Source organism: Sorex fumeus, unplaced genomic scaffold (genome assembly GCF_029834395.1).
Source record: "Sorex fumeus unplaced genomic scaffold, SorFum_2.1 ptg000005l, whole genome shotgun sequence".
Lineage (NCBI taxonomy): Eukaryota > Metazoa > Chordata > Mammalia > Eulipotyphla > Soricidae > Sorex > Sorex fumeus.
This window is the reverse complement of record NW_026606062.1, coordinates 3829307-3852500: the sequence shown is the minus strand read 5'-3', so window position 1 is coordinate 3852500 and position 23194 is coordinate 3829307. Positions and strand designations below refer to the sequence as shown.

Sequence of the window (23194 nt, the reverse complement as noted above, 5' to 3'; positions counted from 1 at the left end):
TCCACCTGATGTATTACACTCCAACACCAATTAAATCTTTTAGAAGTGTAAATTTTATGGTATGTGATGGCAAGTAAATAAATTCTCTACTAAGTTATTATTCAGAGACTATAAAAATCCAGCTCCCGGACGAGACCAGTGCAGTCTCCTGCCCCTGTGCCTGGCTGTTCCTCGCCGGGGTCCCTTGGAGGGGAGCGGGTTGAGCTTTCCTCCCCACCCCTACCAGGGCTCTGGCAGCCAAAGACCTCCAGGACCAGCCACCACCATGCCGAGACCACTCTCCGCACACATGAAGGTACTGGCAGAGGGACAAAGCCACGCGGGTTCCGGTGCCGAGATCTCCAAGCCTACTCGGATTGGAGTTTAGCATCCTCCACCCAGATCCTCCAAATTCCAGTAGGCGGGGGTCACACCCACCAACTGGCCCCCTGGCGCCGTGTAATCCCATCAGCGGCCAAGACTCAGAGACTATAAAATCCAGCTCCCGGAACCGCGTGGCCGCATTCGCGGCCGTGCGACATCTTATCAGGACATCTTTTTATGACATCTTATTATCTCATTCCTACTTTGGACAAACTTGCAGGCTATCGAATGTAGCCTGCCCACAGGGCAGAGTCTGGCAAACTCCCCGTGGTGTACCAAATATGCCAAATACCAGTAACAATGATGGGTCTCATTCTCCTAAAGAGCCTTGAATATAATCTCAGGGCTAGGATGAAAGAGACGTTACTGGGGCCTGCTCGAGGCAATGGACAAATAACAGGATGATGAATGAATGAATGAATGAATGAAGTTATTATTAAAAACAAATTCCACGCCTCCTCCAGATGGAACCATGGTGACCATGAGCCTCTACAAGCATAGCTAGAGTATGCGGGAACCAGGATCAGCACACAGCCACAGAGAAGAAAGGCCACCGGGGGGGGGGGGGGGCTCCACAGCTCCCGGAGAATGAACCAGGTCCCGAAGAGAGCCGAGATCACCGGGAAGTTCCAGATGGGGTAGGTGCCACATCCTGCCTCCTCCAGATGGAACCCTGGTGACCATGAGCATAGCTCGAGTATGCGGGAACCAGGACTTTTACTCCAAACTGCTCAGCCACGTGGCCGCGCGACATCTCCCTATATGCAAGGTGATCAATGGAAAGTAAATAATCCAATGTTTCTTTCTGAAAACCAGGCTTAACTCTTATACAGGCCATAACACCCAATGGGAAAGAGAGAACAAAAGGGAATGCCCTGCCACAGAGGCAGGGTGGGATGGGGGGGTGGGTGGGAGGGATAATGGGATCCGAGGTGGTCGGAAATGGTCACTGGTAGAGGGATGGGTATTCAAAATAAATAAATTAATTAATAAAAAAAACCAACAACATGGGCCTCACTGAGGATACGTGAAGAATGGTATTATCCTGATTCATCTTTAGATAATAAGTTGTCTTTTAGAAAGTCTGAGGCCCTTTAAGATCAACTTTATTACTCGGTTATTTAAAGAAAAAAAATAAAAACAAATAAATTCCAGATTGAAAGGACTTGATTTATTTTTTTTCTTTTTTCTTTTTAAAAAAGTTTATTTTACTGAATCACTATGAGATAGACCTTATAAAGATGCTCATGTTTCAGTCATACAGTGTTCCAACACCCGTCCCTCCACCAGTGTACATTTCCCAGCACCAGTGTCTCCAGTTTCCCTCCCATCATACCCCCTCCCCTAGCCTGCCTCTATGATATCTTTATTTCTTACTCTACCAAAAAAATTATTATCTAGACCCTGGTTGCTAAGTCCTTCTCCAGACGTCTAGAATCAAACTAGTGTCTGGAGTTGGAAATTTTATATTATGATTTACTTTGAACATTCCATTCAGTTCCATAATCTGGACCTTCCAGATACCCCACTGTGGAAAAAATAAAAGTAAAAGTTAACATCCAAAGAACAGGGTGCTGATATTTTGAGGGATGTGCTTGAGGTGGCAATCGCTGGGTGAAAATATACCACTGGATTTTGACACCTTATCACCCCAATCCAATTGGAGCCACACATTTATTTTATTTTTTTGCCCCTAGAAAACTTGCAGAAGGTCCACTCTGCTTTAGGTCCCAGAGAAGGGAAGTGAAGAAGAGGAAGCAAAATTAGACCTGAGCTCTACCTCTGAGACTCTTGGAAGATGCTTGCCTCAGAGCCTATAAAAGAGGTTCAAGGATGGTTGGCAGGACTTCATCGCCGAAAAGAGAAGACACAATCCTAGTATGAAATTGGGAACGTTACCGTTCTGTTTTTTGTGCGTGATAGAGTGATGGTCACTGTTCCTGGGGGTCCAGGTGGTCCAGTCAATCCTTTCATACCCTAAAGAGAAATACAGTCAGAAATGAACATCTAACAACACTGTTTTCACAGGATTGGAAAGATCTGGTGCCCCTTGTCCTCTTCGTAAGCCATTGAGCTATTGAGAATTTGAGGCACAACGAACAACCATGCGACTTCATGAATAAAATGCCTAAACTGATCTCTATGGCATTGAATGTACCCGGCCTATGACAACAGCTACAACTTAGAGTGTTGTATTCTTCTGATTTTGTTTTATTTTATTTTATTTTGGTTTGGGGGCCACATCCTTTGGTGCTTAGGACTCATTCCTGACCCTGCATTCAGGGAGACCATATGGAATGCTGGGGTTAGAACCTGGGTTGGTCTTGTGTGAGGCAAACACTCTGACCACAGTCCCATCTTTCTGGCTCTGAACATAACCAAAATGAAATACATCACCTGCTCGCCTTTCTGTCCTATCATGTTATCGCCCATGTAACCCTGCGGGAAGAAAACACAAAACAAAATTATTTCTAAAAGAAATCTGAATAAATAGGCCCATTATTTGTAACTGAATACTGATATGTTGATCTTAGAATTAGAAAAATTATTGTAGATTTTTCCTTATGTGTGGGTGGGTGGGTGGGTGAGTTGGGGTAGCACAGCTGGTGATGCTCAGGGCATACTCCTGGCTCCCTGCTTAGGGATGACTCATAGTAGTATTTAGGGCAATCACATGGGATGCTGAGAATTCAACTTGGGTGGGCCACATGCAAGGCAAATGCCTTAATCTCTGGACTACCTCAGGGAGTAAGTTTAAGGGATTTAACCAGAATGGGGAAGGAAAGTGCTCAGAGAACAGTTTTCTGGCTTGGTTACTGGCTGGTTTTGTTTCTACTGCATGGTGACTGAACTTCCTAATGCACCCAATTTTCTCAAGTTAAAATCAGGAGGGCTGCTTCGCTGAATTTCAGGCTGGAGAGATAGCCCAGCAGGTAGGGCGTTTGCCTTGCATGTGACTGACCCGGTTGACCTGGGTTCGATTCCTCCGCTCCTCTTGGAGAGCCTGGCAAGCTACCAAGAGTGTCTTGTCCTCACGGCAAAACCTGGCAAGCTCCCTGTGACGTATTATTTGATATGCCAAATACAGTAACAACAAGTCTCACAATGGAAATGTTACTGGGCCCGCTCGAGCAAATTGTTAAATACCAGGAGAACAGTGACAGTGACAGTAAAGAAAACAAGAAGAGACAAATCTGGCAATAGTCTCTCGTCATTCCATGGCCAGTCTGTCATTTTTACCAGTCTCCACTAGCTCATCCTTGTTCCTGTGAAGAAATCTTCCCCTATACCCCTCTCCCCCGCTGATGGCCTCGCTAGTAGTCCTCACAACTAGCCATGGCAGCTGACTCACCCACCCATGGGTGGTACTTCTTGAAGTGGAACAACAATGTGACTCTTTGAAAGGCAGAATCTTAAGGTGCAGAAACTCAAGGAATCAAAAGTCTTTAAGCCTCAGCACTGCCCTTATGATGTGACAACGGCTTTTAAGTTTAATCTCTCAGGATGTGTGTGTAGGAAACTGTATGTGTCTCTGAGTGTGTGAGTGGTGGTGTGTACGCTCACCATGCACATGAGTGGATGTGTACACGTGCATGCATATACACTCCCACATGTTCGTGAGTGGACGTGTGTGCAAATGCATGTGTATGTGCTTACACATGCAGTTGGGAAAGTCTATGAAAATAGAAAGATGAACCCACTCCCTACCCCCTTGCTCCGGGATGGTTCTACAAACAGCAGTGGGGGATGCTCTGTTTAAGGCTCGTTTTTCAGTAGGACTCAGCATCGCTTAACAGATTTTTCAGTAAATGAACAAGGGCATCAGAGTAGGCCACCCTTCGACATGAGGAACATTTGGAGATGAAGAAAGTTGGGGAACAGCAAATGCTGGGACTGAATTTCCCCATGTGAGGCTGCCAGGACTCGCTCTCCTGTGTCAGGAGAAAAACAACTGATTTCTCATTGGATGCAAGGACTGTGTACATATGGGGTTCAAAGTAGGAGACAGCAATCTTAGAAGGAAATATATTTTTTTACATATATATATATTAGGCTCATAATAGGATGGATGTCCCGTGGCCGCGAATGCGGCCGCACGGTTCCGGGAGCTGGTTTTTATAGTCTCTGAGTCTTGGCAGTTGATGGGATTACACTGCGCCAGGGGGCCAGTTGGTGGGTGTGACCCCCGCCTACTGGAATTTGGAGGATCTGGGTGGAGGATGCTCGGCCCAAATCCGAGTAGGCTTGGAGATCTCGGCCCCAGAACCCACGTGACTTTGTCCCTCTGCCAGTACCTTCATGTGTGCGGAGAGTGGTCTCAGCATGGTGGTGGCTGGTCCTGGAGGTCTTTGGCTGCCAGAGCCCTGGTCGGAGCGGGGAGGAAAGCTCAACCCGCTCCCCTCCAAGGGGCCCCGGCGAGGACAGTCAGGCGCGGGGGCAGGAGACTCATTCCTACTTTGGACAAAATGGCAGGCTACCGAATGTAGCCTGCCCACACGGCAAGTCTGGCTAACTCCCCGTGGTGTACCCAATATGCCAAATACCAGTAACAATGATGGTTCTCATTCTCCTAAAGAGCCTTGAATATAATCTCAGGGCGAGGATGAAGGAGATGTTACTGGGGCCTGCTTGAGGCAATCGACGATTAACAGGATGATTTGTGATTTGATTTGTGATACTAGGCTCAGCCATTAACAACATGTTAGTGTTCTCTTAGAGAAGGACTTAATGGCCCCTGGGTGAAATACAACTATTTTCACACTCTTTTCTCTAAGGATACTTTTTTGTAGCATTTTTCAGCGGTTTTTCATAACAAACAAGACAAAATATATTATTTTGGCTCTGCTTTGGGGCAGGGATTGGGGTTCAGGATGGAAACATCTGAAATATAGTGGTGGGAAGGTGTAATGGTGGTGAGATTGGTGTTTGAATATCAAATATAATCAAATATTGTGAACTACTTTCACTGTCACTGTCCTCCCATTGTTCATTGATTTGCTTGAGTGGGTCCAGTAACGTCTCCATTGTGACACGTTACTGTGTTTTGGCATATTGAATACACCACAGGGAGCTTTCCAGGCTCTGCCGTGTGGACGGGATACTCTCGGTAGCTTGCCAGGCTCTCTGAGAGGGGCGGAGGAATCGAACCTGTTTCAGCCAGGTCAGCCACGTACAAGACAAATGCCCTACCCACTGGGCTATCACTCCAGTCCATGAACTACTTTATAAAATAATTTTTTTTTAAAAAAAAAGGACTGCGTGCATGAACAGACTTTATGCAAATACCCTTTCGTGTCCCTCAGTTACGTCCCTCTATTTATTTTCCTAAAATTTCCTGCCCAAGAAATTCCAAACCCTTTCCCCAGTCTACTCCCTTTTCTGCACTTTTATGTTCCTCGGTATATGAGTGTCCATATCTCTGGGTCTGACGGTGTCTTTGGGGCTTTTGTTTCATTCCTAACCCCACTCCACGAGCAGATGAAATTTTGTGTAGCTCTGTTTAGGGGCCCCACCTGACTTGGGTCAGAACTCATTCTTCACTCTGTGCTCAGGAATCACTCCTGGCAGTGCTTGGGGGACCATACATGGTGCTGGGGGTCGATCCAGGTTTGGCCACGTGCAAAATAAGTGCCTAACCCTGGTACTATCGCTTAGGCCTCAGGTGTGATCTTTTTATCCTGCCAATCTGTCCTTTGTTTAATGAACAGCTGTGGTAGCACTGAAGGCCAGAGAGGAGCATGAACGATGAGGCTATTCAACAGGAAGGTGGACAGGATTCCGGCCTGGGCTCATGAGTCCTGTTTGGTACTGATGGGCAGATTCTCGGGGTGTTGGCAAAGCTGCCACCTCCAAATGTGTAGGATGTAGCGATGGGCCATTACTGGCATTGTCATCAGTGGAAAGCTGTGGACTAGGAATCCCTGCGCTTTTCCTACAGATGAGTTCTTGTGATTGGATTCAAAGGTTGGGAAGGGCAATTTATTGAGGTTCAGAGAGAAGGGAGACCCCGTCACAGCTGCCACCACCACCCCTTTCCTCTGGGGGCAACTCTCAGGTTTTAGGAGGGACCCAGCAGTGACCTACGTGGATGTTCAGAGCAGCTGTGACCCCCACACTGCTTAGGGGGGGATCTGACTGGAATCTCTACCTTAGGTCCTGGAGGTCCTCTGGCTCCCGGAAAGCCCTAGAAAAAGCCAGAAAGGAAAATTACACCAGGAAAACTAGCTGGAAAATGCTGTCTCAAAGTTTGAACTAGAATTTTTTCGTTGACAGAAGGTAGAGTCACACTGACTCTGTACTCACAGAGCGTCCGGGGTGACCAGGAGGGCCGACAGGTCCTGGAAAACCGGGCAGCCCTGGTGAGCCCTGCACGTCGGAGAAGAACCAGAGCAGGTTTGAGTTTGCTGCATCCCGAAACACAATATCTATTAGTTAAATGCATTAAAAAAAATTTACTTTCGGTGTTGACCCACATCCAGGAGCGCTCTGAGCTCAGGGATCACTCCTGGAGAGGTACAAGGAACCACCTGTGGCTCAAGGGATCAAACCGTCCCATGTAGGGTTCCAGTGAATTACAACAGTGCCACTAAGTGTTTTTCCACATGCCTGGGGCTTCCAGAATCATCAGCTGGTGGCATGGCCAGAAAAATGACGCTTTGCAGAATTTTTCAGAATTAAAAATAATATTCTCTCTCTCTCTTTCTATTATTCTCTCACTCTTTCCCTCCTCTTTGGCAAGCATGCAAAGGGTGTTTTGCTTTATTTATTTATTTATTTTGCTTTTTGGGTCACACCTGGCGATGCACAGGGGTTACTCCTGGCTCTGCCCTCAGGAGTTACTCCTGGCAGTGCTCAGGGGACCATATGGGATGCTGGGAATCGAACCCAGGTTGGCTGTGTGCAAGGCAAACGCCCTACCCGCTGTGCTATCTCTCCAGCTCCAGTATGTTTTGCTTTAGGGTCGTTTACTGTTCTTTCTCTGCCTATAATACTCTTTTTTTTCTTTTTCGCTCACACCTGGCGATGCACAGGGGTTACTCCTGGCTCTACACTCAGGAATCACTCCTGGCGGTGTTTGGGGTTTATTCCCAGCACCGAACTCAGGTCAGTTGTGTGCAAGGCAAACGTCCTACCTGCTGTGCTATCATTCCAGCCCCTATAATACTCTTTCTTCAAATAATTCTACAACTCATTTCCCTTTCCTTATTTCTATTCAAATGGCATCCTTCTGTGAGACCTTCTCCCAGTCTACATCCACAAGCTTCCTCCTGGCCTGGAAATTTTTTCTCCCCTCCCCCTGCATTATTTTTCTCCTGATGCTGATGAAAATCAACACACCATCCACGTACATTCCCTCCCATGGCATTTCCCACTACTAAAGCATAATAAGCTTTACGGGACAAGATGTTTTAGTAACATTTTTTGGAGGGCAGATTTGTGTGCTGTACTATTCTTACAGCCCAGAATAGCACTGGCACCTAACACTTCTTGTGCAAATGAATCTCCCACTGTTTTATGCTCAGCAGTGCTCAGTGTTGTACGGAGCTCATCTGCAATGCACGTTCAAGGGCTCCGTCAAGGGCCCAGATTGCCTGGACATCCTCTTATAGGTCTGCTGCTTCACTGTCTGGCCTCTGAAGTGTTTGCTACTACTGCTGATATTACTGAAAAATAAATAAAGATATTTCCATAAATACATGCTACCTGGAAAATAACTCTCTGGGGAGACTGCTTAGGTTTAAAAATGCTTGGGAGATTGAGATTTAAAGGGGCAAAGATATAAAAGTGTCCAATTATCTTTTTACATCTATGTCACGCAGTTTTTCATAATAAAGTGAATGCCTTCGAATGAAATTAGGTAAATGGATAAATTGAAAATTGTGAATGTCTATTAGGATGTTCTTAAGCAGAAAGGAGGCCAGGGGATGAGAAAGAAAGGGAAAAGATAAAGCCGGGAAAGAGAGAGAGAGAGAGAGAGAGAGAGAGAGAGAGAGAGAGAGAGAGAGAGAGAGAAGACAAAGAGAGAACTCGGGATCTTGTCTGAAGGTCATACTTGGGATCCGGGAGATCCTGGTAATCCAGGGTCACCTTTCCCGTCACCTTCTATACCTTCTCTTTCAGCTGGTTCACCCTGGAACATGAAGGAGATAATCAGTTTGATCAAATAGAATTAGCTACTTAAAAAAAAAACAAACCTGTTTTTTTTTCTTTGCTTTTTGGATCATACCTGGTGATGCTCAGGGGTTACTCCTGGCTCTGCACTCAGGAATTACTCCTGGCATAGCTCAGGGGACCATATGGGATGCTGGGAATCGAACCTGGGTCGGCTGCGTGCAAGGCAAACTCCCTCCCTGCTGTGCTATTGCTCCAGCCGTCCTCCTCCCCCACCCAAAAAAACAACTCTTTTAAATGTTTACTTAAGAATATACTGCTTCTAGGATAAAAGAGATTTTCGGAATATGTGCTCAGAGAATTATGTGCTTACTGTATTATGTGGCTATTCCATTTTGAAGAATCGACAGCATTTTCAAATTTTATAAAATGAACAGGCACAACCATGCTTAGTCACTTCTGAAGCTGCCAATACTCGCAGCTATTTTCGAATGTGGGTTTCTGCGCATGAATGTGATTCTTTTCTCCTTGAGCTGATTTCCTTAAGGGCTGATACGAAATTGTATCTTTATAGCATATTACACAGTGACCTAGGGAAGTTGTTCTAGTCATGCCTGAAATTGTGATCTCTGATCAACTGTGAAATGACTTACAATAAATTATTATCTATTAAAATTGTCATTTTGGTAACATGTTTTTTTTTTAAAAACCCATGAACTTATTATGAAATGGAAACTCTTCTCAGATGTGCAATTAAAGATTTTCAATCCTATTGTGTTATGGGGATTCTCCTTCTCAGAGAGCCCGGCAAACTACTGAGAGTATCCCACCCGCACAGCAGAGCCTGGCAAGTTACCCGTGATGTATTTGATATGCCAAAAAACAGTAACAATAATGGGTCTCATTCCCCTGACCCCGAAAGAGCCCCCAGTACACCATTGGGCTACACTATCAGACAACAGGGACAAATGGAGACATTACTGGCACCCGCTCGAGCAAATCTACGAACAACAGGACAATAAGTGACAAGTGACATTGTGTCATGGATGACTCACCTTTTCTCCTTTCAGACCAACGGCACCCTAGGAAAGAAGAGACCCATGACTCACCTCGGGGTAAATCACACACACACACACACACACACACACACACACACACACACACACGCACACGCACAGCATCCTTGCATTGTCAGTTCTGCCTTCTCTCCCCATTGCATGCTTCCTTATAATTTGGGAATCGGGGAGGCAGGAGTTGGGCCACACCCCGCAGTGCTCAGGGACTCTTCCTAATTCTGTGCGCAGGAGTCATAACTCGTGGTGCTCGGGAGAACAATCAGGAACAGGAATCTAACGCGAATCAGCAACACCTCAAGGTTAAGTGCCCTAACCCCTGTGTGATCTCTTTGGCCCCCTGGCTTTTCAGCAAACTTGAGTTTCTCATTAAACAATCCAAGTCTCCCCTTTATTTACCTCTGCCCCAAAGCCTCCCATCTCTCCTGCAAATCCTCGGCAAACTTCCTGTTGTTCCGTGCATCTTCCACTCATTCCTCATTTCCACGTGTGACTCTTGGCGCTACCCATCACCCATCACCTCTCTCCTTGTCCAATGCCAAATCTGGCATGACTTTGCACAATCGATGACAGATGTTGTTTCTCCTCTTACTGGATATCTGAGTAGCATCTGGTGCTCTCTACTCTCCTCTGGGCAGAAACTCATCTCCCTGGGCTTCTTGGTTTTTTCTGCCAGGGGTGAGTGAAGGGACTCTGCCACAGGCTCCTTCTCCCTGATCTGAACCTTACACACTAGAGATTCCCCAGCCTCATTCCTTGAGTCACTAGCATCCCTTTTCTTTTTGTTTTTGTTCTGGGGGATACACCTGGCAGTGCTCCCCTGAGCTTTGCACACACTCTTGGCAGTGCTCAGGAGCCCATATGGGATGCCCGGGATCGAACCTGGGTCAGCCCAAGACAAATACCCTACTTGCTATGCTATAACTTTGGCCCCTCATCCCTCTCCTTAGGGAATCTAACAGCCTCCAGTGCATCTCTGCATGGATACCTCAAGGACCAGAATGAAGCCTCAACCTGCACACCTGAGCTTACTGCATTTACTCATGATGGACTTATTTATTCATTCTCCCTCTTGATATTGAACTAAAACACTTCCTGTGGTCACGAGGGATTTCTTCAGAGGGCCATTCTGAGTGATCCCTTGACTCTAAGCTGGATTTTGGATCATGTGAGGGTTACGAATGTGGACTTACCGGGAAACCTGGATACCCTGGTGTTCCTGGAAGTCCGGGATAGCCTGGCTCACCCTGGAAGAGAGACAAAGTTTCTCCTGTTTTTTTAATTGTTCCCTAAAGGCCTCTTGAAAGAACTTCACTCTCTCTTCTCTTCCAACCCTGCTGTGGTCAAGCCGGACAAGAAAACCCAAATTCCTCTGGCTCTGGATCCTGAGACTAAGGACAGAAAACCATTATCGTAATTGGAAACAGGACTAGAATATGCTAGTTCTCAGAATTTTGCATAGATGGCAAAAGTCTAATTGTGCCAAGAACTTTTTAATTGCTGTTTTCTTGAACTTTAGTAATTAGTTCCTGCATTGCAACCAGGCCAGGAGAGAAAGCACCTGAGTCAACACTGAAAAGATCAGTCATCTTCCAAAAACCCAGTTTATACTCCAAGCTTCAGTTTCTGATTCCCCTGCACTCGCAAGTTCAGATGCAAATAAACGCCCAGTGATGGTCTTAATGGCAGATTGTGAGAGACCTTTCCCTTCAGTCTCTCAGAAAGCAAGACAATATGTAGGGAAAATTGGAAAGTTTCTGGATTAATACTTATATTTCTGCCCTGAAGACAAATTCTATTGGTGCTGACTAAAAAAACGTTCCAAGGAATGCTTTGTGCATCTCTCTGCTTCTGCATTTATTCATTCAGCAAAATATTTAGTTGATCGTTTCCAGGTTGAGGGGGACATACCTTGGAACCATTACACCCTGGGACACCAGGAAGTCCATAAGTTCCGGGATGGCCTGGGGTACCCTGGAAAACAGAAGAAGTCTCAGAAAGGAGCCATTAGGACTAGATCCCAGATGAGATGGTAACAGGAAAGCAAGGTGCAGAAGAAAAGCACAAAGCAATCGTTATTTAGTGCATTTTCTTATTTAAATAGCTGATTCATTTAGGTGGCAATTTGAATAAACCATAGCAAATAGAGTAGACCCACTTAAAATGATCAAGACAGATATTTCAAATAAATGGAAGGTATTTATACATGGAAGAGTCCCTTAATATGCTGGGGTCCAGGCAGGGCATGGCGGGGGGGGGGTGAAGGAAAAAGAAGTCAGTAAAGATAACTCTGAAGGTTGCTCTATGCTAATAAACAGAGCGATTCTTTTCTATTCTTTTCCATTCCAGTCCCTTTTTGTTCCTACTATTCTGCTTATTTTTCAGAAAATATGGTTTGATCTGCATATTCTGCATATCCGCACTTTAATAGATTCAGTGCTTCCCCGGAACTGTTTTCCATAGGTTGCAGGTTTATCTGGATTGTTATATTGCCGGCCTTATTAAAGCAAGCTGATTCCCCATTTTTTCCAGTCAAATCTCTTCCCCAGTACTCACTGGAAGTCCAGGAGGGCCAGAAAATCCTGGCAATCCAGTTATCCCCTAGAGACAGAAAGAACGACAAGAAAAACACTTAAAATGCAACCTACACACATAAATGTCTTACCCAGACCATGGTCCTGTCCCAAAACTCACTCAGAATTGGCTAAAAAACAATAGAGATGTGGCAGACCATTGGCCATCTAATATTCACATAACTTTAAAAACTAGATTTTGGGGCTGGAGTGCTAGCACAGCGGGTAGGGCATTGGTCTTACATGCGGCCGACTCAGGTTCAATCCGCGGCATCCCATATGGTTCCCTGAACACTGCCAGGAGTAATTCCTGAGTGCAGAGCCAGGAGTAACCCCTGTGCATTGCCAGGTGTGACCAAAAATAAAAACAAAAACAAAATACTGATTTTAAGACATTGAGCGATAGCACAGCGGTAGGGCATTTGCCTTGTGCACAGCCAGCCCGGCTGAGTTGGGTTCAATTCCTCTGCCCCTCTCGGAGAGCGTGGCAAGCTACCAAAAGTATCTCGCCCACATGGCAAAGCCTGGCAAGCTACCCGTGATGTATTCAATATGCCAAACACAGTAACAACAAGTCTCACATTGGAGACATTACTGGGCCTGTTCGAGCAAATCGATGAACAATGGGAGGACAGTCCTACAGTGCTACATGTGACTTTGGGTAGGGTTGGCAGTGGCAGGAGAAGGCACACCCAGCACTGCTCCAGGCTTACTCCTGGCTCTGTGTTCAAGAAGCAGTCTGGTGATACTCAGGGGACTATATGCAGTGCCCAGGATTGAACTGGCATCAGCATTGTGGAAAGTAAGTGTCTTACCTGCTTTACTTCCAGTCCCTCATCTAAGTTTCTAAAAGGGCACATTTAGTTGCATTAAGATACTTCGATCTTCCATGAAAAGTTTCACGGGTGCTTGTACATGTGATCCTATCATACTCAACCACATGAAGGCTATTCCCAGCACCCCAACCTCCCAGCTCACCTCCAATAATTCCCTCCTCTTCCCCATCCAACTGATTCTGGTTCCCAACCAAAGCTACAGTTGTAACTTCTACCATGATAGGTCGGTTTGCCTGTTCTTGCCTTTCATCTACAGAGCACACAGAATGCAATGCTTTCCCTTCTGACCCTGCAGAAAGCTCACAGCACAGAGACTTCTCACCAAGCCACAGGGTTGTGCTTATTGGACTACTAACCCTTCCGCCTTTGGGACCTGTGAGTCCAGGGAATCCGGGAGAGCCCTAGATTCGAACGGAAATAAATGAAAGGTTAACACTCTGGACATTACTTGGCACAAAGGAAAAACCCATTCATAACAAGTTCTGTTTTCACACATCAGTTTTCCACATGGGATGATTTTTCTTTCTTTCATTTTTATTTTCTTTTTGGGTCACACCTGTCAATGCACAGGGGTTACTCCTGGCTTTGCATTCAGGAATTACTCCTGGTGATGCTCGGGGTCCCCTATGGGATGCTGGAACTCGAAGTTGGGTTGGTCATGTGTAAGGCAAGCGCCCTACCCGCTGTGCTATTGCTCCAGCCCCATGGGATGATTTTTCTTGTTAGCACAGTTCCATTGCTTTGCTCGCTTGTTGCATTAAAATTAAAGAACTCACCAGAATGGACACACACACAAATCCATACAAATCCTACTTCAAAGGGGGACCCAAGTACTGCACCTTTAACTGCACCACGAGCTGATGAGAAGTACAGCCTCTCAGCTCCACCCCACCTTCAGATCTATTGATTCACAATCTGCATTTATGAGAAGATTCTTGTGTCTCTGAGAAATGGCTCTGTAAAAAAAAAAGTCCTGGCACTCCCCAGACAGCTGCTGGGGTCTGATAAGGATGATAGATGCCGGCTAATGAGAGGCCAGCGTGGCAGCCAATATCCCTGGGTTCTGAGAAGCACTTTGTTAGCAAAATGTGCCTGGCCTGCACAAATGAACACACAGCACAAGTCAGGACTGTCTGGGCTAGAGATAACCTCGCTCGGGTCACAGGACGGATGCAGATTGAACTCAGAAAGAACACAGTCTGGGAGGTCCTGTTCCTTGGGGAATCACTCTAACCGACAATGGTTTTAACGGGTCACTTGCATGGTCTCAGAGCCATTTTCCTGTCTCCTCCCCTCCCCCCTCCCCCCCACGGGGGCGGTGTTCAGTTAGCATTGGTGTTTTTTGGATAATGTGAGAAAAGAGTCTTTTGAGACTGCACAGCCAAAGCTGAGGTCTGAGTTCTGCCTGAGCTGGAATTCCCCCTTACAGCCCTATATCAGTCCCTTCCCTTCCCCTGCAGGGCACTAATTGTGTTATGCAGAAGACCAGCGGGAGTGTGGCTTGCAGGCTTTACTCCCCCACTTTAAATGATATCATGCAGAAAATATCTCACCTGAAGACAGGAAATGGATAGCACTGTAGCACTGTCTTCCCTTTGTTCATCAATCTGCTCGAGCAGGCACCAGTAACGTCTCCATTGTCAGACTTGTTACTGTTTTTGGCATATCGAATATGCCATGGGGAGCTTCCCAGGCTCTGCCGTGTGGGTGGGATACTCTCGGTAGCTTGCTGGGCTCTCCAAGAGGTACAAAGGAATCGAACCCAGGTCAGCCACATGCATGGCAAATGCCCTACCTGCTGTGCTATCACTCCAGCCCAGGAAATGTATAAGTCTGGAAAATCTCACAGGGTATTTTTTTATATTCTTTTATTTTGATTTGGGGGCTCTATCCTGCTATGTTCAGGGTTTATCCCTGGCTGTGGGCTCCGGGATCTTCTCTTGGTGGGATTTAGGTTGCCATGCTCCCTGTCCTACATCTTGGCCTCCGTTTTTATAATCTTTAGTTGTCTTTCTTTGACACCAGTATCTTTGGTGGGTATGTCTCTAAGCTATTCTTTAAAACATGAGCTCTGTGACCACACAGCACACACATTTTTATTATATTTTTATTTATTGCTACTTTACAAAATAATTTTCATTCAAGATGAAGTCACCAGAATTCTTTGTGTTTCAGGCTTGTTTATTCTTTGAACGTGTATTTCTTTCCTTTTCTCCTCTCGTATCTTTCTAAGTAAAGTCCTTTCAACAAAAAATAGTTTTGCTTCACTAAAAATGATGTCTTGCTAGTGTTTCGGTAAATTAAAAATAGCATGCCCAGGTCCACACGACACACAGGTTTTCGAGATTAGCTTCAGGAAATGGCATGTGACCCATATGCATGTTAAACTAAAACCCAACTGAGAGACATTTTAAAGATCTAATTGGTCTTATTAAATGATTCATGAATCCAGAAGTTTCCTACATAGCAACTATAAAGAAGCTCCAAAATACTGTACCATGTCTGCCTGGAGGGGAAAGGGTGTTGGTCCCTTCCGCCTTCTTTCCTCTGGAAAGAAAGATGGCAGCCACTTGGGAGCCTTGTGGAAAGCCAGGTATGAGCCGGTGGTGATGGGGCGACTAAAACCTCATGGGAAGGGGGGCGTTCCCGGCTCGTCCTTCAAGCCCTACTGAGGTCACCAGTTGCCCCCCACGAGTGGCTCTCCGGCACGGCCATGGCTCCAGAGCACAGAAACCAATCTCTTAATTATCTGACTCTCAGTAGAAATACTTCCAGGGTTAATAAGTAAAACAGCAGAAATCCAAAACCACGCGGCTGCAATAGAGGCCGCGTGGCATCATTTAATTCTTGAACCCAGCTGTAGAAAGCAAATCATTTCACAATGCTTTTTCAGCATGTCTGATTTGGGGGTGTAAACTCTAAATAATAATGGTGCATCTTTTACCGAAACAATGAATCTAGTCAAAGTAGATAGAGTGTTAACTAGAATTCATCTGCCTCACAGGCATTGGGGGGGTGGGGGGGTGGGGGTTTATTGGGGTTCTTCGTGGTGAAAAATAAATATTGGTAAAGGGAAGTGTGTTTGATATTTGCATGACCGAGACCTAAACCTGAAAACTTTGTAACTTTTCCCACAGTGATTCAATAAATAAATAAATTTAAAAAAATACTGTACCAAATGAAAGTAGTTTGTAGGCAGAAATGGGATGAGGTAAAAGGGGATGATTTCAGGCTTAAGGAACCTATCTATGGGGGAATACAGAAAGGTCTAAGCTTTGGTTCTCTTGTCTTTGAATAAAGGAAATAACAATCTCCCTGCTGTTGACCAGAAAATTTCATACTTACTAGTTAGGGCCCCATTGCTGGGGAAGGTTGAAACCATAGTTAAAATAGGCATTAAAAGTTTTGGTGGGCTTAGCACAAGTGACTCCATTTTGGGGCCGGCTATTTTTTTTTTTTTACCTTCAGTGACATGTGACTGAAATGATCCTTTTGGTTTATCGTTGGCTTCTCTAAAGAAATGCCGGAGGAAAGAAAGCGTGGGGCTGACAGGTGGAGAAGGACACCCAGACACTGTGCATATAGAAACGGAGTGACTTTTTGCAGGAACAGGAGAAGGAGAAATAGAAAAGTAGATTGTACCTGTGATTGACACAAAATGATAGCGTTTCTCAAAGGGAGCAATTCTTTGAGAAACGGTACTTGGAAAATACAAGCCATTTGTACTTGGAAATTGCCGGGGAACTTGTGCTGGTGGAGGGATGGGCGTTGGAACACTGTATAGCTGAGAACTGATCATGAACAGCTTTGCAAGGGTCTAGCTCACGGTGATTCAATAATAAAATCTTAAGAGAGAGAGAGAGAGAGAATCTTCAGTGTGTATTTATTCCCTTCAATGCTGGGGATTTGCTTCTGGCATCACTGAAGACCAGGTTATTGATTTATTGGGGGAGGAGTCCCCCCTCCGTGCTCAGGGACAGATCAGTCCAGCCTTCCACCCCTGCGGGAGTGAGTTCAGGGGAGAGAAGATGGGGCAGATTATCTTAGGAGCAAACAGGGGTGAACCACTGCCAGCATCTTCAGCCGGTTTGTACTGGGGATTGGATCATACCCAGGGATGCTCAGGGCTTGCTCCTGGCTCTGTGCTCAAGAGTCACCCCTGTTAGCACTTGTGGGACTCTAGGCTGCGATAGGGATCAAATCAAGGTTGCAAGGCAAGTATCTTTCCCCTGTACTATTTCTCTGGCTCCATCAACTGGCTTTTTTGTTTGTTTGCTTTTAAAAAGAAACAACCAGGCCAGGGTGATAGTATAGAAGGTAGGATGTATGCCCTGCACACCACCAAACCAGGAACAATTCACAGCATCCCATATGGTTCTTAGAGTACTGCCAGGAGTTAATTCCTGAGAATAGAGCCAGGAGTAAGTCCTGAGCATCGCTAGATGTGATTCAAAAATACCTTAGAAAGGAAGAAAGGAAGAAAGGAAGGAAGAAAGAAAGAAGGAAGGAAGGAAGGAAGGAAGGAAGGAAGGAAGGAAGGAAAGAAGGAAGGGAGGGAGGGAGGGAGGAAGGAAGGGAGGGAGGGAGGGAGGGAAGGAGGAAGGAAGGAAGAAGAATGAAAGAAAAGAAAGGAAGTAAGGAGGAAGAAAAAAGAAAAGAAAAGAAAGAAAGAAAGAAAGAAAGGAGGGAGGGAGGGAGGGAAGGAGGAAGGAAGGAAGAAGAATGAAAGAAAAGAAAGGAAGTAAGGAGGAAGAAAAAAGAAAAGAAAAGAAAGAAAGAAAGAAAGAAAGAAAGAAAGAAAGGAGGGAGAGAGGGAGGGAGGGAGGGAGGGAGGGAGGGAGCGAGGGATGGATGGATGGAGGGAGGGAGGGAGGGAGGAAGGAAGGAAGGAAGGAAGGAGAATGAAAGAAAAGAAAGAGAAAGGAAGGAAGGAAGAAAAAAGAAAAGAAAGAAAAGAAAGGAAGGAAGGAAAGAAAGAAAGAAAGAAAGAAAGGAAGGAAGGAAGGAGGGAGGGAGGGAGGAAGGGAAGGAGGGAGGAAGGAATGAAGGAAGAAAAAAGAATGAAGGAAAAGAAAGGAAGTAAGGAAGGAAGAGAAAAGAAAGAAAGAAAGAAAGAAAGAAAGAAAGAAAGAAAGAAAGAAGGGAGGGAGGGAGGGAGGGAGGGAGGAAGGAAGGAAGGAAGGAAAAAGAATGAAAGAAAAGAAAGAAAGGAAGGAAGAAAAAAGAAAAGAAAGGAAAGAAAGAAAGGAGGGAGGGAGGAAGGAAGGAAGGAAGAAAAATAATGAAAGAAAAGAAAGAAAGGAAGAAAAAAGAAAAAAGAAAAGGAAAGAAAGAAAAAGAATAAGTAAAAAGAAACAACCAAGAAAGAAAGAAAGAAAGAAAGAAAGAAAGAAAAAGAATAAGTAAAAAGAAACGACCAGAAAAGGAAAGACAGGAAGAACATGGCAATCCTTTACTTATAGCATCTGAAAGATTGAGAGGAAGCGGAATATTAGCACCGGGTGGTAAATGCCCATTGAAGGATGCAAAGAAAAGCCAAGAGGGAAGGGAAGCGGGGATGTCCCAGCAGGAGAGCAGGAAGACACCTGCTGGAAAAAGATTCACGTAGTGATCCTGGAGACCAGGATAGGGGAGCTCGGAAAGCAGGGAAAGGAAGGGGTTGGGAACTCACGCTCCATCGGGGGAGCAAGGCAGGGAGACTCAGAGGTGACACAGGGGACTGTGCAGCTGGGAACCAAGGAGGCAGTTGGGCAGGGACAGGAGCAGACGCTGACCATTTGCATGATCTCCAAGCAGGGCGCAGGGAAGGGGCAGGAATGCGTCCAGGCTATGACACTGGACTGTCCTGACGTTTTCAGCAGCGCTGATGAGAGCAGAAAGTTTACGCCGGTTTAGGGATTTTTCCAAGCTTGCAGGAGTCATACCTTGGGTCCCTGGAGTCCAGGCAGACCTTCAGGACCCGGAAATCCCTTCTGGCCAGGAGAACCAGCAGGCCCAGGCAAACCTTGCTCTCCCTGTCCAGAAAAAGGCCAGAAACACACAGAACAACTGGAAGTTAACAAAACACCCGCAACCATCTCTTTAAAAAAAAAAAACCAACATAATAACATCTTGCTTTTCTTTGTGTTGAATTAAAAACTAATTATTTCTCAGCAGTGAGGCACAATGAACTAAGAAGAGTTTGTCTCTGCCCCGGAATGTGTGTTCTTGAGGTACCATCTCAGTGGGCCCAGTTAGTCTGAGGAGTTTGGGGAGTGGAGATGAGGTACAAGGGGCAAAGCCCAGAGAGAAAGAAGGGGATTAAAAAAAAACTGCATTTATTGGGATGGAAAGAAAAGGGAGGTAAGGCAGGAATGTTTGGGGAATGCGCACTATTGTAGGCAGCTTGAAAAGAACAGTATGTGGGCACTGGGTTTGGTCCCTTTTGGATTACCCAGGAATTAGTCATTCAGCCTGCTCTTGGCAAAAAAAGTGCCACAGAGATCTCAGAGGTGGCCTAGTCACCGCCAGGCTCTGGATTTAGAATCTGCTCACTGGGGCCAGAGCAATAGAACCACGGGGAGGACACTGGCCTTGCACTTCAATGACCTGGGTTCAGTCTCCGGAATCCCATAAAGTCCCCCTAGCACTGCCAGGAGTGATTCCCAAGGCACCCAGTGCATTGCCTGGGGCAGCCCCAAAGAAAAACAAGTTTAGTAAAAGTAAAGGCCCTCCCGTTGATCATCGATTTGCTCGAGCGGGCCCAGTAACGTCTCCATTGGAGACTTTGTTGTTACTGTGTCTGGCATATTGAATACATCACGGGGAGCTTGCCAGGCTCTGCCGTGCGGGCGAGATACTCTCGGTAGCTTGCCGGGCTCTCCGAGAGGGGCGGAAGAATCGAACTCGAATTGGCCATGCTGGCTGTGTGCAAGGCAAACGCCCAACCGCTGTGCTAAAACAAAACAAAACAAAAATCTACTGAGAGGTTATTGTCTTTTACACCCAGTGGGTGTGAATGAGTCTCCTGAGTGAGACGGTTTGGTCAAAGAATTCTCTTCCCTTGGAGGTGATCCTGGGAACTACTCTGTTTAATGGGGGGGGGGGGGACCCATATCCAGCTATGCTCAGGGGTACTCCTGGCTCTGTGCTCAAGGTCATTCTTGGCAGTGTTTGGGGGCCTTTGTGTTGGTGAGGACGGAACCAGGGTCTGCTGCTAGACTATCTCTCCAGCTTCCAACACCTACTTTAAACAGGAAAGGTCTGTGGTTGATTCAGTTTAACCTTAAACAAGCAAATTATCATTTAAAAAATCATTTTAGTAATTTCACACTGTGCAGTACAAAGACAGTGAAAGATTTTCTTCTAGATCCCCCTCAATATCGAATTACACCTTCTAGAATAGCATTTGGCCTGTGTAAGGGGTTCACTGAATGCATTTTCAGGGCAAGAATAAATGCAGTTTTCTAATGTACTTCTGAATATGCCATATCACAGATGTAGGAGGAAATATGAAACTAACATGAATTAGATAACATAAAATAAATATCATCATCATCATAATTATCATGTTATATGTAAATAATCTTATCTAAGGAAACTTAAAATATGATTAAAAAAATGATTTCTCAGTAGACTTCCCAAGCTGTTATTAAACAATTTATCTCTGAGGAAACTAAGAATAAACCTTAGCTCTGACTGTCTTGGTTATCACAAACTACCTGTCAATGGAGCAAATTCATGCCATTTCATGGCATTACTTCCCCCTGTCCGCCCCTTCCCTGCCCCCCCCTCCCCCGACACACACACACACACACACACCACCTTAAATTCCACAACGCTGACTTTTGGTCTCAGTCAAGCGTGCTGCTTCTGGATTATGCCACCAGAGGGCGCTTTCGCACTAATGCTTCAGGACAAGAGGCCTGTCTCAATGTTTATCTTATGCAAAGTAAGCAAATCAACTTGTTTTCAGCTGTTTGCTAGTGGTTACCAAACGGGGTATACATAGACATTGCTTATGCGTTTTTTTTTTTTTTTTTGCTCACTTGCTACTTCTTCTTTTCAAGTCCTAGAGAGTTATAATGCCAGTATTTACAAAGTATAAGCAGCTTCAGAGAAGATACAGTTTCAGACATTTATGACTATACTTTAAAATTGAACTTGGGAAAAGGAAGGACCCGGGAGTTTCTTTCTTTCTTTGGCTAATAAGCAAGAGTGTGGATTCCTCAGAACCCTAGCGCAGTTTCTGCAGAAACCCTAGTTTCTGCAGCCACATGCAAGTTCATTTACCTTTTCTCCTTTGGTGCTTCCGCAGAAACACTGGCCTTTGTCTTTGCAGATGCAGCCCTAGGAGGAGACAAAAGAGAAAGGGATTTTGTGTCAACGCCTTTTAATACTGCTGACTGATCCCAGTTCAGTCCCGGCACTGCTTATGATCTCCTGAACTCCAGCAGGAATGACCCCTGAGAATCTCAGGTTGGGGTCTTGGCTGTGGTCCCAAATCCCCCAAAGTAGCTAACAAACTAACTAAACAAACAAATAAAGGAAGTTTAATGAACCCCATGGCAGCAGGCAAGAGCAAACACACTTTTGTGCTCTTGGAGCACTCAACAACTTTTCCTTTTATTTTTATTTAATTTTTTTTTTCAGATTGAATCACTGTGAGATAGACCATTACAAAGCTGTTCATGATTGGGTTTCAGTCATACAGTGTTCCAACACCCATCCCTCCACCAGTGTACATTTACCAGCACCAATGTTCCCAATATCAATATCTGAGTGTCTTTATTTAACTTATATATTTATTTGGAGACCACACCCAATGGTGCTCAGGAATTAATGTCTGTGCTCTGGGATCATTCCTGGCAGTGCTCAGGGGACCCTATGGGTGTTGGAGATTGAACCTAGGTCAACCATATGCAAGGCAAGGGTCCTGTCTGCTGTGCTCTCTCTCTGGTGCTCCATCCCCATGTGTCTTTAGAGAGAACACATGAATTTACTTACGTCGGCCAGAAAATGCTCTTATTAAGAAAACCACAAAAGTCATTTCCAAAGTTTGTTAATTCTTAGCTTGTCTAACCAGTCTCTTAGAAGTCCTGCCCTCACGCCTTGGCACATACCAATGCCAATTAAGGTCAACTTTGAAAGCCTTCTGTGCCAGGAGAGAGAGACAAAGAGAAAAATAGTTGAAAACAGTGGCTTGCAATTGTGTTTGGCCACATATTTTATGGCCATATATTTATTTCCTTTGCCCTTGTTTTTTTTTTTTCAGGTTCATGGCAACCAAAGATGAGCTTGTTTTCTTGGACAGGAATGAAACTAAACTAACTTGGAGCAATAGCACAGCGGTAGGGCGTTCACCTTACAAGCGGCCAACATGGCCGACCCAAGTTCGATTCCTCCGCCCCTCTCCGGGAGCCCGGCAAGCTACCGAGAGTATTCGATATGCCAGACACAGTAACAACAAAGTCTCCAATGGAGACATTACTGGGCCCGCTAGAGCAAATCGACGATCAACGGGAGGGCCTTTACCTTTACCTTTTTAAACAAACTTAACTGACAACGGAAGTAGTGCAAGCCCAGGAGATTTGATGGCTAGTTGGTAGGAAAATGAGAAAAACATAACTTCAGATATTCCCGAAGTGGAGGCTCCATTTGTGCCATTAAAATCAAAACATACAAGGGGCTGGCGAGATAACACAGCGGGTAGGGTGTTTGCCTTGCATGCAGCCGACCCGGGTTCAATTCCCAGCATCCCATATGGTCCCCTGAGCACTGCAAGGCATAATTCCTGAGTGCAGAGCCAGGAGTAACCCCTGTGCATCGCCGGGTGTGACCCAAAAAGCAAAAAAAAAAAAATCAAAGCGTACAAACAGAACTATCTTTAATTGAATATATTTCCTGAACTCAGAGCCTGAGGTAATTGATACTACCATAAGGCAGGGTTGAGGTGGTAATTCTTAGCCCATCCTCACAGATCTTCTGTATTCAAACCTTTCAACCAATAGGAATGGTAAAAGAAGTGGGCAGGACACAGTAACTTCCCAAGGTTCGCATCATTGAAAAGTTTCAGAAGATGATTTTTTTCGCATTTTCCTTGCACATCTCTAGAGTCATTAGCTCATATCTTGATTTCATTATCTTGATCTCATCTTTCTCGAGTTCTTTGGTCCTTCTTCAACTTACTTTGTTTAGAGGATACCCTTTAGTTCCGTTATTGTTGAAGCAAAGGGCGAAAATTCATATTTTCTTATAG

General features: G+C 45.3%; 1 protein-coding gene across 1 annotated transcript in view; it reads right to left on the bottom strand.

Annotated features, from left to right (window-relative positions):
* The window catches only part of COL4A3 (collagen type IV alpha 3 chain), a 182169-nt gene that overhangs the window by 73040 nt on the left and 85935 nt on the right, over window positions 1-23194 (bottom strand). Inside the window, exons 2-13 of the mRNA XM_056121379.1 lie at window positions 21229-21285; window positions 18882-18971; window positions 13314-13358; window positions 12105-12149; window positions 11460-11522; window positions 10742-10795; window positions 9531-9557; window positions 8417-8494; window positions 6667-6729; window positions 6512-6547; window positions 2761-2802; window positions 2263-2340 (exon numbers count right to left, since the gene is read on the bottom strand). Coding sequence (XP_055977354.1) covers window positions 2263-2340; window positions 2761-2802; window positions 6512-6547; window positions 6667-6729; window positions 8417-8494; window positions 9531-9557; window positions 10742-10795; window positions 11460-11522; window positions 12105-12149; window positions 13314-13358; window positions 18882-18971; window positions 21229-21285 — 678 coding nt within the window. The remainder of the gene's footprint in view (window positions 1-2262; window positions 2341-2760; window positions 2803-6511; window positions 6548-6666; window positions 6730-8416; window positions 8495-9530; window positions 9558-10741; window positions 10796-11459; window positions 11523-12104; window positions 12150-13313; window positions 13359-18881; window positions 18972-21228; window positions 21286-23194) is intronic.